The following is a 17,841-nucleotide window of genomic DNA, read 5'->3' as shown; positions in this document are numbered from 1 at the left end:
GAGAACGAACAAGAGAAGGCGACGCCGCGAGCCATGAGGAACAATAGGCAAACAGTCAAGAATGTCAGGCTACTCTTCACCTGTAGCCATGCGCAGCACGATTTGCAGTAAGAAGTAATGTGCGGCATTCGCTAGTCTGTAAGCACTACTTTTCATTGCGGACATCTGTTCCACAGTTCGAATTTCCCAACTTCCCTCTCCAATCTCCTACTATCCCTCGAGATCCTCATACATTTTGCATCAGCAATACACTTTCGCCTTGCGAAAACTTGGCAGGTTGCTTCTCGACTGCTACGCCTTATAATGCCTGCACTTGGGAACACGAGAATCGATACTTTCGGAATTGCGTGGATAGGTTGCGTAGAGTCGACGAACCAATCGCGAGACATATCTATATTCGTCTTACTTGCATCGACTCTGCAAATCTTACAACAGAACGGTATTGTCAAGCCGCTAGTAATCATCGCTATAGAGAAAATTGCATGTTGCGATATTCCGTTTCTTGACAACTAGACTCACGGGCCTGGGTGATGCTACATTGCCCGGCTTCGACACTTTGGATTCACATACCAGGAACGATAGGCTCTAATTCAGGGAGGTCTACCAGATCTAGGATTCTGGACTTGAGGAGACGATGACTGGTGCCTTTGGCTGGATTGACAGTGTAGGTCGCAGTGAGTGAGAGTCTTACCAACTTTTTGTGGTCCAAGGAGAGGTAGAAACTTCGCTTCGAGGATAGGATTCTGCGACAGACTATGCTTCGGATTACTTGCCTAGGAGGTAGAGCTGAGCGTGGTGGAAGAGCTTCCCCGGTATAGCCAGAAATATTACCAATTCGAAAGTTCACGAAAGTGGATGTGTGAGTGAAGTCTCAGTTCACAATGATAAACGCAACTGTCCTTTGTATGTCGCTGTATCTCTTCCGTTCCATTCGATCAACATTTCGATTTGCATTTCACTTCGTCGTCGCCCACTCCTATTGACACGTGATCTTCAAGGATGACTCAAGTCCGGCAAACCTTCCGCCGACAAACATCAAACTTTCCGTCCACCTCTCGCCTCAAAACATACCCTCCGGATCTGCTTCACTAAGAACTCGCACGCATGGGTGCCAGTCAATCCGCAAATACTGGCGGAGGAGCCGCTGACGTCGAGACGAAGACCAGTTACTACGAACTTCTCGGGATTGAAAAGCAAGCAACTGAAGACGAAATCAAGAAAGCATATCGCAGAAAAGCACTCGAATTACATCCCGACAGAAACTATGGAAATGAAGAGTCTGCCACCAAAACTTTTGCCGAGATTCAATCCGTGTATGAAATCCTCTCAGATCCCCAAGAGCGAAGTTGGTATGATAGCCATGAGCAATCGATCTTGCGCGGCGACGATGGCCGTCAAGACGACTCCGGAGCATTCGCTGCTCCGTCCGGCGTGACAACTGCAGACGATCTCACAAGACTTGTGAGAAAGTTCAATCGTAATGTGGAGTTTACCGATTCACCTTCTGGATTCTTCGGCTTCATTCGTGAAACTTTCGAACAGCTTGCAAAGGAAGAAATGGCCGCTGCATGGGAGAATGGAGATGCAGTCGAGTATCCTACATTTGGCCACAAGGATGACGATTATGGAGATGTTGTCAAGAGCTTTTACGCTGCATGGTCGAGCTTCTCCACTTCCAAGTCATTCTCCTGGGAGGACAGATACAGAACGTCAGAGGCACCGGATCGATTCGTTCGAAGGCGTATGGAGCAGGAAAACCTACGATTGAGAAAGGATGCTAAGCAGGAATTCAATGATGCCGTGCGATCGCTCGTGGCGTTTGTTCGAAAGCGAGATCCTCGCTATGTACCCAACACTCAGACTGAAGAGGAGCGCCAGAAGACTCTCCGAGAAGCCACAGCGGCGCAGGCGGCGAGAGCAAGAGCTGCGAACGCCGCCAAGATGAACGATGAAGTACCCGAATGGACGAAAATCCGAGATCCGGAAGAGTTGGAGGAGAGCGAAGAGGAAGAAGTTGATGAAGAGGTCATTGAGTGCGTCGCATGTTCGAAAACTTTCAAGAGTGAAAAGTCGTGGCAAGCGCATGAGAAGAGTAAGAAGCATCAGAAAGCTGTCCGATCTCTTCAGCACAGGATGCGGAAAGAAAATGCTCATCTCGATCTTCCCGGGAGTGATGAAGAGAATGGTGTCGTGGATGAGGAGGATTTCGAACTGATTGACGACGTGGATGGTGAGGAGCAAGATCCAGATCCAACTGCGAACGGCCATTCTCATCGTCAAGATGAGGAGACGCAAGATCATGATGATATCAACGAGCATACCAATGGCAGTGCTGCTCCGGAAGAAGTCGAAGCAGAAAACACGCCAGTACCCCAAAATAAACCCACCAACTCTCCCGAAGACGCAGAATCCGAAGACTCAGACTACGCCCCGATCGAATCAATCCAAGCTCGCATGCAGTCCGTAGCTCTAGAGAACTCCACCGAGCTTTCCGAAAGCGAACCCACTACCAAAGTCGAACCGAAAATGGGAAAGGCAGCACAGAAGAGAGCGAAAAGAGCTGCGGCAGCTGCGGCGGCGGCAGAACCGGGTGAACAGTCTGCAGCTGATGCAAGCGCGACGTGTGAAGTTTGTAAGGAAAGCTTTGCTTCTAGGACTAAGCTTTTTCAGCATGTTAAGGATAAGAATCATGCTGCGCTTAAATCTGCTGTTGGGGGGAAGGGGAAGAAGGGGAAGGGGAAGCGGTAGTCGCACTGTTTTTTGGTCTCGACTCAGGCAACGACTGTCGACATATGCAGCGGTGTTTCGAGATTCCATGCATTGCATAGCGAAGGCGTAAAAAGTTTGTCTTGGAGATACCCACATGCGTTCGAAGACATTGGTTTCCACCCATGTGCGCATGTTCCCATCCCACCGACTTTCCAAGAAAGGATCCCCAGAAATTGCATGGACAAATGCAGCTTGCAACCCTTATGCCAGAGGAAAATGTACACGAAACAAACGCTATCATCAAACAAATAGCAAACGATGCAGTCGAAAGCCAGCTTCCACACAATGCATCAACCATAACAGCCGGATCAATCATCTGCGTACAGAATCTTCTTATACTGCTTTGTCGCCGGAGATCTTGACCTCATTTTGACGCCATCTCTTCTTCTCAGCTGCAACTTATCGGCTTCAAGATCAAAGCACCCAATCTTCCTATCCAAACTGCAAAGTGGATGCAACGTCTTGGTCTCCATGTCACACAGAAGAGTCCTTCATCAACAGACACGAAGTCCGAGCCTCGCGATGTCGGCGAGTTGCACAGCTTCACGGCTGACTGGTATGGCCTAGAATTAACGACGAGCTCGCTAGCGGACTTTGGGCTTCGCTTGCGTATAGGTCCTACTGTTCCATTTTGCGAACTGGTCGAGCGTGGTACATTTGGCGCTCCAGTATCCACAACAAGCTGGCCATCGATTTCCTGAGGACCACGAGGTGTTCTTCCAGGGATAGGGTCATCCATATCGTGGCTGAAAATTGTGGATCCGCAGTAATAGTCCAGGTCCATGATTCTACCACCTTGATCTGCGTAGGCCCACATGTTGATTTTCATCTGTCGGTTGGTGATGGCTACTGGGTTCTTGTCGATATCTTCGCCGTGGTCTGCGTCTAGCCATGTGCATCGCGGAGCGTACAGCTGGCTGTTACCTCCGTTGATGGTGTAGAGGCCATATTGCCAGGCTTGGCCGCAAGCTGCTCCGACGTCCCCGAGCCAGGTGTAGGGCTTCTTATCCCCGGATGCCTCGTATGCCACTGAAGTTGCGAGTCAGAATATCGATAAAAAACAGAGCGGCGCGGAGTGTTCTTACTGATCCATGAGATACACACTTCGTCATCGCTGGTGATAACGTCCAGGTACTGTGCTTGAAGACTCTCTCCCATCTCTTGGTGCACTGTGATCTTACTCTGCGCCCCAGCTTTGGTCTCATCAGGATCTAGGAACTCATCAGCTCTGGGTCTCCAATCCTAGAACGCGGACAACTTACCAACGTCAGAGCTTCCAAGAACGTGGTTAAAGACATCAAAGGCCCACACTATTCCGACCGTTCCCTCCTATTTTGTGATTAGCGGCTGGCCTTCAATGACAGCAGCGACGGACATACCTGATCCTCATCCTTATCCCGCTGTGCATTTAGCCCGATCTGAGCTTTCGTCCCGGCCGCATTGGATGGTGCCAATAGATTGATGAAAAAATGATACTGCTCCGAAGATCTCTTCACCAATTGCTATTGTGCCGGTGACTCGCTCCGCCCCATCTTCGAGAAATCCCATTGAGGTCTGCGCTGTTGGCGTTGAGCTTTCTTCGGCAACGGATGCATTGAAGAAAGCAAAGGAAAGTACGAGGATAGGAAGCAATGAATGGAAGGTTGAACGAGCTGGAAGCATGGTGATGAGTGTGAGTGGATATCAGTTGGTGGGATATCGAGTTTCTGATTGTTTTGCTCTCTGGCCGCGATCGTCTCGTACTTATAACAGACCACAACAACCACGCAGACTCATATCTTCCATCTTGGCCCGCTCCAAAACGAACTGCTGATTGAGACTCCGGTGGGTCTTCGATGCATGTGTGATCTCGAAATACTTACAATCGGTGCGTCCCGCATTCGCAGCTCGCATGCTGTGTATGCAAGCGCTGTAGGTGTTGTTGGTGTTGGTGTTTCGAATCGCGCTGGATTGCCTAGAGAATGTCTCGATTGTGCAAGCGATGAGCCAAAGCAGAAAAATCGCCAAGGGTGTGTAAGTCTATTCTGGTGAAGGGGGAGGCACAGCTAAAGCAATATGCAGCTAAGGCATTCTAAGCGCCACTGGTATCCACAGTGAGTGATGATGAACTGTTCTGCCCTGAGCCCAGGAACAGAAATAACGGTGATCAAGGGAATATTCATCTATACAAAACGCTCCCATCTCTCCCCTCAACATTCGACACAGGCATGCGTCGTCCATCTACCTCAGAGCTCCTTATCGTCCTCGTCCCAGTCGCCAGCCTAATATTCGGCATCGCCCAGGTAGATTCTGTCCAGTCCTCGGTGCAGCATGCAAGCCGCGATGTTACGCTGATGCAGTGGCCGCCGGCTCCGATATTCGGGAGCGACGAGCTGGCAAGCGTACCTTCAAATTTGGCACGGGGCGTCATTGACGGTCTGTTGGCCGCTGGAGCCATTGCCATCGTTGCAAGTATCTCTGCAGTGTTGCAAGCAATCAACAACGTTCTTTATCCCGTGAGTCTACGAATTCAAGTATCCGCGGGCGGTCACTGATGACCCACCCACACACAGGGCTCACTTCCTAAWCAATGGCATATGATTTATCGTGGAATTCTATACCCATCGATATTGGTAATCTTGGGCATTTTTATATATGCATGCGTCGAGGAATCCAGGAGTTCCAGATGGCAATTCAGCGATACCAATTCTACGGTGGGGAGATTTGCTCCTGAGGCTTGGAGTTGTCAGTTCAAGTCTTACTTCTCGGAATTGACCAGTGTCTGTGACTCTGCGGTAAGTCATCCGATCACGCCTTTGCATCGGTGAATATAGTCACTGATCTCAAGTCTTGTTTACAGCGAGCCGGTCGGTGGCTTTCGATACCAATTCTGCTATGTTTCTTCGTCCTCGCATTCATTGATTCATGGCTGCACCCACAGAGAGACCATAAACGAACCACAAAAGGGTACATACCCAGATGATCAGACTTCCCGCTAGTTCCAGGATACGCAATATCATTCCATCCTATTTTCCTAGAGATATTCGCGGCTCATCAAATCGTGTATATCGTCCAGAACGCCAAAAATCTGTATCCTTGTGTAGCGATCCCATTGTCCGCTCGTGGTTCAAGGAGAATCGTCATACAAATCCCCATCCTCCAACTTCCTCTCAATATCATCAGCAGCCTGCTCAAACCCCAAAGCTCTCGTAACATCCCTTGACTCCTTCAAAGTCTCAAGCTTCCATCGTTTCGACGAGTAATTGACAGGACTCTCCCCGCCCTTGAAAATACACAAATCATACACCAAAGCCCCAACCAGCGTTCCAGTAATAGTAGCACACCAAGGACCCCAAAGCCACCAATTCTGCCGAGCCGTGAAAATCTCCCTAGGATACCCCACAGCCAAAGTCGCCAATCGCGGTCCAAAATCTCTAACAGGGTTGAATGTACCACCAGTACTATAACCAAACGACATGGTAACTGTAGTGTACAGCAACCCGATGATGAAAGCATGCATACCCGCTCCCGGAGGACTATTCCCCGAATCTCCCAAGGCGAGGATGGAGCAGCCAATAACTGCCGATCCGAGAAATTCCGTGAAGAAAGCCGTGGAATTGGAAATCCAGGCTTTGGGTTGTGTGTAGAAAGCTATTCCTGTCGATTCTGGAAGTAATGCGCCATCTAAATGTAAGATTCCATCTCGATAAATTGTATAGGCGAGGAGCGCTCCGGTGAAAGCGCCTAGGATTTGGGAGAGGATGTAGATGGGAATTCTACGGGCGGGAAATCCTCTGAAGACGGATAGCATAATCGTCAGACCGGCTGGAGAGATATATATGTCAGTAGGGATATTCAAGATTTTCGTAATGGGTCCTTTGGACTCACGGTTCAGGAATGCTCCACTTGAGCCACCTGCTGTGTAGATGGAAAGCATGACTGCGAAACCCCAGCATGGAGCTTGTAGACTGCTTAGGCTACCTGTTGATTGGCCGGATGTTATGACGCTCAGATTACTGCAAACGCCAAGGAATCTGTATACCATATTAGCCATGGCGGTTGCGAGAATTTTTCAGGTCAGACATACATGAGTAAGGTCGTTCCAAGCCACTCCGCGAGCGGAAGTTGAAATCTCCTGCGGAAAAGCGCCCAATGATTGTATGGCAAGTCATCTTCATCTGGATCGACAGTTGCTTCCTCTGCCACGTTCCCCACGTTTTCGCCGTTGGAATTGTAGGCGTCAATGGCACGTCGCTGGACATGTGTGTCGGAGGGATCTTCTTCTTGTTCTCCTAGCTTTGTCGTATCGGTATCTTTCCTACAAGTTTAGAATACGTTCGTCAGGAGTGAGTCAGTAGATTGGCTTACCATCATCTCCTGCATCATCCGTATGATCGACCTGTCGAGTTCCTTGATCGTTCGCTTCATTCACCATCGGGGCCGGCTCCGTGCCAATCTTTTCCGCGGCCTCTACAGCCCTGGGCTCGCCGTCTTTTGGTTCTCTCTTCCCCCATCGAATTTTATGCGGAAAAGTGCCTGCGAGGGAAAAGTTCTCGCGGGGGTTCTCCGTGTTCATCTGAGGGTTGAGTCGGTGATAGCCTTCTTCAAAGTACGTTCTATGAGGGTCGRGATTTGTTTGCGTTTGTTGAGGCGGACCGGCCATGTTATATTCGACATCTCCGTTAAGTCTAGCAGTTTGCGATGTTCCCATTGTCCCAATCGTTCTGAAAGTTGAATGTCGTTGCTGATTTGTAGGTCGTGCAGTTTTTGATCTTGCAGTGGTCGATGCCCTCTGCGGGTTTGCAGGTCTAGCTGACATCTTCTAGGAGTGAAGAGAGCGAACCAAGAAGGGTGGAAGAAAGAACGGTCTGGAGAATACTCGCCACTGAGGAACTCGACACACTTATAATCCTGGCATATATCAATACCATGATGCTACACTGATGACGTTGAAAAGCTATAGGGGAAGATGTGGCGAAGATGTGGCGATAGTCGTACTCCAGACAGGGATTATGTCCAGCATCATCCTGCAAACAAGAGCGGCTCCGAAGACAGTCCGTGAAGCCTGGCACAAAATTCTCCGGTTTTGCATCATTTGGTCGTTGTAATGTGGGTCCGTCTCGATAAGTAATGATCGATCGACGCATGGAGTGGAACTCCGTACCGATCTCCAATATAAACCAAAGATCTCTTATTCTCGTGACACTGCTCGCTCARCGAACCGTCAGTATTACCCTCTATCGATAAAGGATCCTCAGGCGCGTACACCTGCAAGTTTTGATATCGCCTCTTCAGCTGTGTGAGGAAACTTTCATTCTGACAGCTGCGATTCAAATCGTCTGCATCTGGTCGACAAATTGCATCCGAGTCGCGAAACCCACCACCTACTCGGACGACAACTGTCTCATATCGCCTCTCAAACGTATTGGAAGACCTCAGCTAGGCTTCTTACTTCCAAATAGTCGGAAGAATCCGAATCTCCTGTTCTTCTTCTGCTGGTCTATCTGACCGTTGTCAAGCGGCCATCCATTCTCTATGGCCTCTTTGTTCAACATGGACATTGCTTCGAAATCGTATGGCTTATGCCACTTGTGCATGGGGATTTCGCCGAGCTTGGTGCTGTCGGACTCGATAGAGTAGTACGTAGGTGTTGGTCTGCGACTACGATTGTTGAGAAGTGGCGTTGATGGAACTCGTCGAGAGGACCTACAAGGCCCTGCTCCAAGGTCTGTTACGGAAGCGGTCTCACGCAGCACATCCGGTACAGGTGCCAAGCGAGGTTGGCGAAGCTCCACTGCGGATGATTTTCGCSGTGATACCGAGGGATCAGACGAGATGGGCAAAGGATAGCAGACCGGTTGAGTTGTGTTTTGCTGAGGTGTATGCCGCACCAGTGACGAAGTCTTGACGCGAGATTTACTCTGCTTGGTTTGCTTGGCCCTTCCACCAGGTCTAACCATCGCGATGCGGCCGGCCTTGGAGGAGTCCGCGATTACCACTTGAGCTAGTGTCGGACGGCGGATCTTGGAATGCTTATCATTTGTCGATATGTGCGTCTTCTTTTTTCGGCCATCAGGCGCCTTGGTCTCAGCATGCAGACCACCCGAATATAACTCCTTGGGCGAAGCTAGAAGCACCAGACGGCGGCTGAGCTGCCGGAGGGCGTCGCAGGTGTCCTTGCGAGCGCACTCCGAGGTATCAATCAGGGAGCCATAGTCGACCCAGACCTCTCCTCGACGTAGAAACTGATTTATGATGGTCACAAGACTCGCATTGAGTCTGAACAGGACCTCTGCAAGTGCAGTATGCGCGATAGCTAAACTGTATCAGTCTGGGTTGGGCAATACATGATTACAGATGCTTACCGTCTCCAACCACAAAACCTTCTCCAGCAGCTTCGAGACTTCGCTGATACTCTTGGACGATACTCGTGGATCCATGCGTCAGACTGGCGACCAATTTTGTTTCCTCATCATCTGCTTCACCGGCTGTCCGCGTTTTTGATTTCCTGGACTTCCGTCTCGTCTGCTCGATTCCCTTGACCACATCGATAGCACTCGAGAACGCAGCCAAGATCGATAGCACACAGCTGGACACATCTGTCCTGACCATGCTGCTGATATATCGGTACAGAAGAGTGGGGTCAGATGTTGAAAATAACAAGCAAACAAACAATTTCAGGCGGCTGGAGGCTGCTCAGCAGTATGCGAGGTTGCACAGGTCCGCAATGTGCTGTTGACCTCACGTGCAACCGCGGGCGGCAGTAACGCTGAGAATGCTACGCGATCTCGACCTGCGCTGATGGATCCCACTGCACCCCATATTCGCCTGCGGATAAGCCATAGCCAGTGAGAGAGATGGCGTCTGCAGGGACACTGCAGTAATCTGCAGGTCCTCGCATATCAATGGTGTTCGTTGGTTGAGAGCGCAGGAAGAGAAAGGCAACATCACTGTGCAAACTCTCCGAGAAGCTAGCCCTTTTCCGGAACAAGTGCGGAGAAAAGTGGGTCCTACATCACATGTGAGGGAACTATCATTGCACGGAGTTTAGGAGGACGACATGTCTCTCTGAACTTCTTCCATTCGTTTGCGGGGCTGCTAGTGATCTTACGCTTTGAGAATTGCGAGATCGTGCTTTTTCGTACTGCAATTGCGGGCGATGAAGAGCGAGTCTACAAACACTCTTTGAGTTGAAGACGAAGACGCGTCGATCTCAGCATGTATCTTTGCCGAGCTCTTGGAGCGACGGGGAGCAGTCCGGACTGGACAGTCGACGAGGTATATCAATGCGAAGTTCCCAGCTACAGGATGAAACCCGCCGGCTCTAGCTGTTCGTGGACTACTTCGTAGATGAACTGACATAGTGAAGATTCTTCTCATTGTCGTCAGTTTAGCTCTTACTTGGCTCTATTGTCTGACACACTTCTTTGGAGAACTTCAAACGCTTGCCATAGTACCCATCGAGAGTACGCCGGCTTGTTTAATCGGAGGAGTCGATTTCGGTCGTAGGCTTCAACCAATCGTGAGATCGAATCGAGCGGGACGTTTGCGCAATTCGGATTGCTTCAACCGTGGTTCCATACTTGCACCCTTTTTATTGCCAATGCTTTTCTTTTCTAGGTCAATATGGAGGCAGAAAGCAGTTCTGACGACTAGTCAGACATAATCATGTATATCGGGGCCTACAGCAGAGCAGAATGGAGCCTCATGGTCAGACGCGACGTGTCTGGTTCGTGTCAACTCATACATAACCGCTTCATCCATGCTCACCATGGATGGAAAGAATCGTTAAAGCAGAGCGCAGTGCTAGTGTTCTTCCATGGTTACGAGCAGCYAATTCGTAGGTACCTTGTGTAGGCTTTCAACCAAGAAACGAAGAGTCAAGAGTCAGAAGGGCGCGGATCTGATGTCGCATGTGAGATGAGGTTGCTTCTCCCATGGGCCATCCTGATGTGATAATGATTGTCGCCGGGAGTGGAAGGTCCGGATGCCGAAGACGATGAAAGATGGCGATGATGTCCAGATCCGGGGCAACTCTAGCCGGGGTTGGATGCGCTTGTTCGAGGTGGGGCTCACCTTTTGCGCTGACGACGACGATCATTGCATTACCTTACCTTACAGTACCTCTATCGATTGATTGTCMTTTTCTTCCATTCCACCTTGCGCCTGGACGGCAGCGCGTACCTTGATTCATGGCGGGAAGCTATCTTCCATCCACCTCGTGCACATAGATCCCGCCTTGTCATGCACTGAGCGCATTCTGTTGCGAGCGAGAGCTTCGACCTGAATACCCAGCAATACGATACCTACATCACCTACACTACATCAATGGCCGGCAATCCATTCCGCCGCTCCATGGTGGTGGGCCATTCTGCAGATGCCGCACCGCCATCGACCTTGTCCACCACCGCCGATGCGCCCAGTAAGCAGCGAACCACGACTTGACTTGACTTGGCGCCGGCGGGGTGAAACTGATTGATTGACTCGGCGCAGCGACAAAGACGAAGCGAGTCAGGATCGAGAGTCCACCGCACCCGACGCAGTGGCACGGAGGACGGCGATTGTCGGCCTCGGACTCGGCAACGCGTGCGCCGTCCCCTCCTCCTCCACCACACCAAACCGACGTCGGCGACGACAACAACAACGAGGTGGCCGGATCAGATTCTTACACGTCTGCAGACTCGGGTCTGGATCGGGCATCTCTGAATGCAAGGAGGAATTCGGGATCACTTCCCCCTCCTCTGGCCATGGGGAGCGGGATGAAGGCACCTTACAATCCCTTTGCTAGGACATTGGCAACGAGCGAAGCAAGTTTCGGCTTGCAGCAGAATAATGACCCGGCAAATGGGCAAAGACAGAGGCCCGCGATGGATGTGGATGCGTTCAAGAACATTCTCTTGACTGGAAGTGCGATAATCAAGGAATCCACCACATCGAGCCTGGACGGAGGACCTTCTTCGGCCGTCAGAAGACCAAATGACAGCATCAGCAGTGCGGGAACGTCCTGCATATTCGAACACGCCTACACACTACATCCAGAGTCTCCACGCGTGGATCATTACGACTTTCCCTCGGACTCCGRTGAGGATGCGGAAGACGACACCCATAATGAGAATGAAAGGACAAACTTGATGGGCCAGGGCAGGCTGGACGATTTAGCACCACCAGCGCCGCCCAAACCCAAATCTACGCGAGGGCCACAGACTGTATCATTCGCCGACTTTGACCAGTCAATACCGCCCGACTTCCAGGCTCCGGGAGGAAGGGGAACTCCTCCATTGAATAACCAGCATAGAGGTATTCTAAGACCAGCAATACAGAGGTCCAGCAGCGATCTTAATAAGCCACTACCACCGCCTCCGGAACGTCAGTCATCAGACATGTCGCTGCCGCCGACGGTGCCCGATAAGGACCTCCCAAAGCCGCAAGAGCAGACGGAATCAACGCCAATCCTTGATGGCGAACAGTCAACCCCGAAAAAAGTTCCGCCTCCTCCACCCGTATCCAGACGGCAAGCTGCTACGCTTGGTCGACCGAGGAGCGCCTCGAATTTGAGTGTGCAAGAATCCATTGATGATATTCCCGAACCCAAAAGCTCCACCAACGCACCGCCCCAGGTCAAAGTCGAGGAGCCTCCGAGCAGTAAGCAGTCTCAGCCACCTCCGCCGCCTCCAGCGCGGAAAGTGAATTCGGTCGCTCCCTCACCAGCATTAGCAGACGCGCCCTCTCAAGCACCTGTAGACACGAAACCTCTTGTTCCACCTCCGCCGCCCCGACGGCATCCCTCCACATCTGGATCGATAAGGACAGCAAGTCCAGCAAACAGTCTGAGAAGAGATACATCAACTTCGCTTCCTTCAGGAGGAAACGTGCCGCCACCTCCACCACCAAGGCGAGCCGCGGGCGGCGGAAGTTCCAGCCAGCGAAGTAGTATAGATGGCCGACCGAGCTCATTGAGAAAGTTCAGCGGGGTGGAGAGTCAGCGTCGAGCCAGCAAACAGAGTCTTGAGAGTACTTCTCCACCTTCAGCTGAGTCTGCAAAGCCAGACGTATTGGCAGACATGGCCGCCTTTCAGGCCGAGCTCGATGCTCTGAGGTTGCAGGCTGGAGCTAGCAAGTGAGGTTTGAATAGATGATGTGATGAATCTGAATGCATAATGCTGCATTGCTATGACCGGCTTCAGTGTGTGAAGTACTATTTGGCATCGATGGCGCCCGGGGCGACTCCCATCACTGTGCCACTCTAGCGCATGACAGATAGGTGTGGTTGCCCACGTGGTTGGATAGAGGCAAGTTCGAAGGCTTTGGAAAATTCCATATTGCTGTGATTCCATACTCCAAACCCTCAACTTCACGACAGCATTCGTCTACCGATTCAAGAAGAGAACTTTGGATGCCGAATGCACACGYATTCTCGGTCATCACTCAACCGAAGAAGCGTGCATTGCAGATCCACCCATCTTTTAGGCAATCCCAACTTCTCCTCACCGTTCATCCCCCACATCTCGCGTACTTGGACCGCATCAGCCATCTTCGTCATGCTGTGCAGACCTACACCAAAGAGCCCCATCCCATCCAATTCTACATCCTCCTTTCCCGAATTCTTTCCCTCACACATGATATGATCAATGACAAGAGGATCCACCATGCCCGATGAAAAAGATCCGGGAGAGTACGAGATGGAGATCGAGGAGGCGGATCTCGTTGAAAATGTCGTTCTGAAGAAACGTGTTCTTAGAAAGATTGATCTGCGATTATTACCCATTCTTGGAGCACTCTATTGCATCGCGCTCATAGACCGAACCAACATTTCTGTGGCGCGGATATCTGGATTGGATGAGGATTTGGAGTTGAAGGTTGGGGATCGAGCTTCGGTTGCTTTGCTTGTAAGTCACTCAATAGGACAGGACTGGTGAAAGGTGGGCCGTCTAATTGAGTTATGGTACAGGTGTTTTTCATCGGATATGTTTTGTTTGAGATTCCGAGTAATATTCTGATTCGAAGAATTGGACCTGCTGTGTTGTTGTCGAGTATTGCGCTGGCTTGGGGCGCTGTGAGTTTGGGGTTGGGGTTTATTGATACGTGGGAGCAGTTGGCTGTTTTGAGAGCTATCTTGGGGATTCTGGAGGCGGTGAGCTTTATTACCTTCCATTATCAGGTACTCGTCTTGGATGTCTCGTTGGAATCTCACGGATGGAGCAGTCGAGAGACCTTCAGAGGAGCAAGGCGTCTGCACCTTGGACTGGGGTTCCAAACCATGCCGAAGAATCCTTCAAATAATCACATGCTTCATTCCTGCTAACTATCCGCATTCGCATAGGGCTACTACCCCGGATGCATCTACCTCATCGCCTCATGGTACCAGCGCTACGAGCTTCAGAAACGCATCTCAGCGTTCTTCCTCACAGCGACCGCAATCTCCGGCTTCGCCAACATCTTCGCTCTCGGTCTCGTCCAGCTCGAACGAGTTACAACTTATAAGGGCTGGCGATGGATCTACATCATCGAAGGCGCAATCACCATGGTAGTCGCCATTCTCGCCTTCTTCATCATCGTAGACTTTCCCACTTCGAAGAAGAACAAATTTCTGACCGATGAAGAGAAGAGATTCGTCGTTGCGCGATTGGCTCAAGATCGTGGTGCTGGAGACGATAAGGCAAAGGTCACTTGGTCGGTTATCCTGCATACTTTTCTTGATTGGAAGATTTGGTCGTTTTCTATGATGTACTTTGCTGGCGCCGGGTATGTTCATCTCACATCTCTTAGATTGTTTTATCTGTGCTAATGATGATGATGATCAGCGGCGTGTATGCATTCGCGCTGTTCCTACCCATCATTCTACGCAATAGTCTGGACTTCTCCCTGGAGCTCTCTTTCGTGCTGTCTGCATTCCCGCCCGTTTTTGCGATTTTGGTCGTTATGCCGATATCGTGGTTGKCGGATAAATACCATCAACGCRGGATTCCTACCATCTTCCAGGGCGTGTTGGGTGTGATTGGGCTTTGCATGACGGGTTTCTTGGATGATCCTATTCCCAGGTACATCGGTATGTTCGTTCAGCTCGACTGGCTGGTATCAACAACTCGCATTGGATGCTAAACACTTTCAGGAACCTTCTTGGGATACGCCGGAGCCATTGGACTTGTCGTGACTTCCATGTCATGGATGGCAAACAATCTCCGTGGCGATGGGAAGCGGGCCATTGCAACTGCTATTATGATCAGTATCAGTGGAATTGGAGGTATCTACTCGAGCTTGGTGTTTCGGCAGCAGGTAAAGTGCTCTCTACAATATATTCACAGGATCTGACCTCCGGCTAACGATGCTTCTTGTAGGATGCCCCTGATTACGTTCCCGGAGTCATAGCCATCATGGCTGCCAATATTCTGGCTATTGCATTGGCGATCATCACAACTTTGATTTTGAGACGACAGAATAGCTTGGCGGAGCAGGGAAAGACGGTTCTGGAGGGGCTTGCTGAGTTTAGATATACCCCATGACCAAGGCCCGGTGGAAACTCAGGGCTGCTGCTCTCCCTGCAGCGATTTCAAAGATGTCGTGTTTTCTGCGACAATGGCAGCCCGGCTAAGATGACTCTGTGCAGCAGGACACTTGATAGTGTATAGCTTTGTAGACTACACCTCGTGTACATGCCTTGGCTACGGGTTCCGAATGACATGGCGATCCTTTACAGGTTGTAGCATAGTAACCTCGTCTCCATCTTCCGAGTTTGTCCAGCTTCGAGAGCGTCGTGCTGGACAGGACTGCTGATCTGCTATGCTGGCCATAACGGTAAACCGATAAAAATGTCCGAGTTCAGTGTATAAGATGTGGAGGGTGTAGTGATGTTCATTTCAGACTTCWCTTCATCGAGCCCAGCAAAGCGGTCTCCAGGCGCTGGTTCGGCCGCTAATGCAGGGTACCCGCTTCCGCCGCTTCCCCTAACGCGCTGGTGCGTTGTTGGTTTCGCGATCGCTGACGCGACGTTTTCGAGGGCAAGTGTTCTCTCCTCCATCAACGGAGAACACGACACGACATGATATGACACGATGAATGCCACATTTGCCAACCTCCAGCGCGAGCTGCCCTCGTCGGCGCTCGCCTTCATTGACAACGCCGTCTCGTCCTTTCACAAGATTCCCGGCTCCGCCATCTTCTTGCGCTACATCCGCTCCTCTTACCAAAACGATCCCGTGCGCAGCGCCGTCGAGCTATTCCTCGTCATCTTCGCCGTGCGCTWCTTGCTGGCGCCATCATACAGCACCAAGAAGACGAAGAATGTGCCGTTGACGGAAGATGAGATCGACGAACTGGTGGAGGACTGGACACCCGAGCCTCTGGYCAGCGAGGAGACAGACTTTGAGCGATTGGAAAATGAGAAACGGCCGGTGATTGTTGGTCCCGCGGGTCCCAAGACGAAGCTGCAGAATGGCCGCACAGTCACCAACCTCGCATCCTACAACCACTACAACTTTGCCGCGAATGCGGAGCTCACAGCCAAGGCCATCAACACCGTTCGCACATATGGCGTCGGTCCCTGTTCTCCCCCCGGATTCTACGGCACTCAAGACGTACACATGAAGAGCGAGGCGGATATTGCGGCCCATCTGGGTGTGGCAGCGTGCATCATCTATGCACAATCCTTCTCCACCATCAGCTCCGTCATCCCAGCCTTTAGCAAGCGTGGCGACATCATCGTGGCCGACAAGGCCGTCAACTATCCCATCCGTAAAGGTCTTCAAATCTCACGAAGTACAGTACGCTGGTTCGAGCACAACGACATGGAGGATTTGGAACGCGTACTGGCAAAGGTGGTCAAGGAGGGTCAAGGCAAGCAGTTGACTAGGAGATTCATCGTGACTGAGGGGCTTTTCGAAAATGTGGGAGACGTTGTGAATCTACCCAAGCTGATTGAGTTGAAGATGAAGTACAAGTTTCGTCTGATCCTCGATGAGACATGGTCATATGGTGTATTGGGACGCTCTGGAAAGGGAGTTACTGAGCATCAAAATGTCGATCCTACTCACATCGACATGATCATTGGTGGACTCGCTGGATGTTTGTCCTCGGGAGGCGGTTTCTGCGCTGGTACGTCAGAAATCGTCGAGCACCAGCGTCTGTCGGCATCGGCGTATACCTTCTCTGCTGCTCTCCCCGCGCTTTTGGCCACGACTGCCTCCGAAACTGTCACGATCCTTCAAGAGGAGCCTGCCATCATTCAAACACTGCGGGAAAACATCAAAGTCATGAGAACACAACTAGATCCGAGAAGCGACTGGATTCGTTGTTCCAGCGCGCCTGAGAACCCGATTATGCTGCTCGTGTTGAAGGACCAAGTCTTGAAAGACAGAGGTTTCACGCGGGCTGAGCAGGAGRGCGTTCTGCAGGATTGTGTTGACGAGGTGAGTATCCAGGTGTCGTGTTGTACATCTATTGCACTGTACTGATATTGCTCGCAGTGTCTAACCAACTCGGTGATGATCACTCGTCTTAAGTGTCCTCCCCTCGCTCTCGGCTCTACACCTCGAGACATCGAGGTCGAGTGGCAACCGAGACCTGCTTTGAAGGTTTGCGTTACAACAGGTCTGTCGAAGAAGGAGACAGAAAAGGCCGGAATCGTCATCCGGCATGCGATTACAACTGTGCTAAAGTCGAAGAAGTGGCAGCGTAGCCTTTGAGGGATTGGACAGGTAATAGTAATAGTGCACAGGCATCACCAGCATGGCATGGACAGGCAGGGATTTGTACAAGAACTACTCGATTCGAATGTTACCAGCGCATCGGCAATTGGTCCCTCGACACGTGCCCTAGGTTCCTCCGCATTGCCCCGATCTGACCGGCCCGCCGATATCGCCGTGCCGGGGCTTATCAGCACAGCAAGCAGGGATGGTCTGCAGTGCAACAATCTTTACTTGATACATTGATACACGTTGTGTCTATCAAATGGCGATCACGAAAGATACGCGCCGCCCTCGTATCTGCCGGCGGCGAAAAAGATAAGGTTGGTGTGTAGGAATTTCTTTAGACGCGCGGTTTCCTGTTGTTTGTCACCTTGAAGATTTCTATGCCTGCTGGAATCTGGACTTCGAGACG

The 17,841-nt window shown here is 51.0% G+C and overlaps 8 protein-coding genes; 5 read left to right on the top strand and 3 right to left on the bottom strand.

Moving 5' to 3' along the window:
• Window positions 1–1,104: 1,104 nt before the first annotated feature.
• Window positions 1,105–2,748, top strand: RCC_04410 (related to dnaJ-like proteins; the record flags this gene model as incomplete). Its single annotated transcript, XM_023769688.1, has 1 exon — window positions 1,105–2,748. The coding sequence occupies one exon, from the start codon at window positions 1,105–1,107 to the stop codon at window positions 2,746–2,748; it is 1,644 nt and encodes a 547-aa protein (XP_023625456.1).
• A 409-nt stretch (window positions 2,749–3,157) lies between these two features.
• RCC_04409 (uncharacterized protein) lies at window positions 3,158–3,927 on the bottom strand (the record flags this gene model as incomplete). XM_023769687.1 has 2 exons in its annotated part: window positions 3,158–3,798; window positions 3,855–3,927. 2 exons carry the CDS (start codon window positions 3,925–3,927, stop codon window positions 3,158–3,160), a joined length of 714 nt encoding a protein of 237 aa, XP_023625455.1.
• Window positions 3,928–4,976: 1,049 nt separating this feature from the next.
• RCC_04408 (uncharacterized protein) lies at window positions 4,977–5,731 on the top strand (the record flags this gene model as incomplete). XM_023769686.1 has 3 exons in its annotated part: window positions 4,977–5,264; window positions 5,322–5,543; window positions 5,609–5,731. 3 exons carry the CDS (start codon window positions 4,977–4,979, stop codon window positions 5,729–5,731), a joined length of 633 nt encoding a protein of 210 aa, XP_023625454.1.
• A 144-nt stretch (window positions 5,732–5,875) lies between these two features.
• RCC_04407 (uncharacterized protein) lies at window positions 5,876–7,567 on the bottom strand (the record flags this gene model as incomplete). XM_023769685.1 has 4 exons in its annotated part: window positions 5,876–6,573; window positions 6,637–6,782; window positions 6,836–7,061; window positions 7,117–7,567. 4 exons carry the CDS (start codon window positions 7,565–7,567, stop codon window positions 5,876–5,878), a joined length of 1,521 nt encoding a protein of 506 aa, XP_023625453.1.
• Window positions 7,568–8,183: 616 nt separating this feature from the next.
• RCC_04406 (uncharacterized protein) lies at window positions 8,184–9,360 on the bottom strand (the record flags this gene model as incomplete). XM_023769684.1 has 2 exons in its annotated part: window positions 8,184–9,064; window positions 9,114–9,360. The coding sequence occupies 2 exons, from the start codon at window positions 9,358–9,360 to the stop codon at window positions 8,184–8,186; spliced, it is 1,128 nt and encodes a 375-aa protein (XP_023625452.1).
• A 1,716-nt stretch (window positions 9,361–11,076) lies between these two features.
• Window positions 11,077–12,869, top strand: RCC_04405 (uncharacterized protein; the record flags this gene model as incomplete). XM_023769683.1 has 2 exons in its annotated part: window positions 11,077–11,170; window positions 11,242–12,869. 2 exons carry the CDS (start codon window positions 11,077–11,079, stop codon window positions 12,867–12,869), a joined length of 1,722 nt encoding a protein of 573 aa, XP_023625451.1.
• A 525-nt stretch (window positions 12,870–13,394) lies between these two features.
• Window positions 13,395–15,248, top strand: RCC_04404 (related to putative tartrate transporter; the record flags this gene model as incomplete). XM_023769682.1 has 6 exons in its annotated part: window positions 13,395–13,634; window positions 13,697–13,879; window positions 14,069–14,490; window positions 14,550–14,794; window positions 14,858–15,021; window positions 15,084–15,248. 6 exons carry the CDS (start codon window positions 13,395–13,397, stop codon window positions 15,246–15,248), a joined length of 1,419 nt encoding a protein of 472 aa, XP_023625450.1.
• Window positions 15,249–15,797: 549 nt separating this feature from the next.
• Window positions 15,798–17,426, top strand: RCC_04403 (probable serine palmitoyl CoA transferase subunit LcbA; the record flags this gene model as incomplete). XM_023769681.1 has 2 exons in its annotated part: window positions 15,798–17,150; window positions 17,208–17,426. 2 exons carry the CDS (start codon window positions 15,798–15,800, stop codon window positions 17,424–17,426), a joined length of 1,572 nt encoding a protein of 523 aa, XP_023625449.1.
• Window positions 17,427–17,841: the final 415 nt, after the last annotated feature.

Source organism: Ramularia collo-cygni (genome assembly GCF_900074925.1).
Source record: "Ramularia collo-cygni strain URUG2 genome assembly, contig: RCC_scaffold06, whole genome shotgun sequence".
In the NCBI taxonomy this organism is placed as follows: Eukaryota; Fungi; Ascomycota; class Dothideomycetes; order Mycosphaerellales; family Mycosphaerellaceae; genus Ramularia; species Ramularia collo-cygni.
The sequence above is the reverse complement of the archived record's forward strand: the minus strand, read 5'-3'. Positions and strand labels throughout refer to the sequence as shown.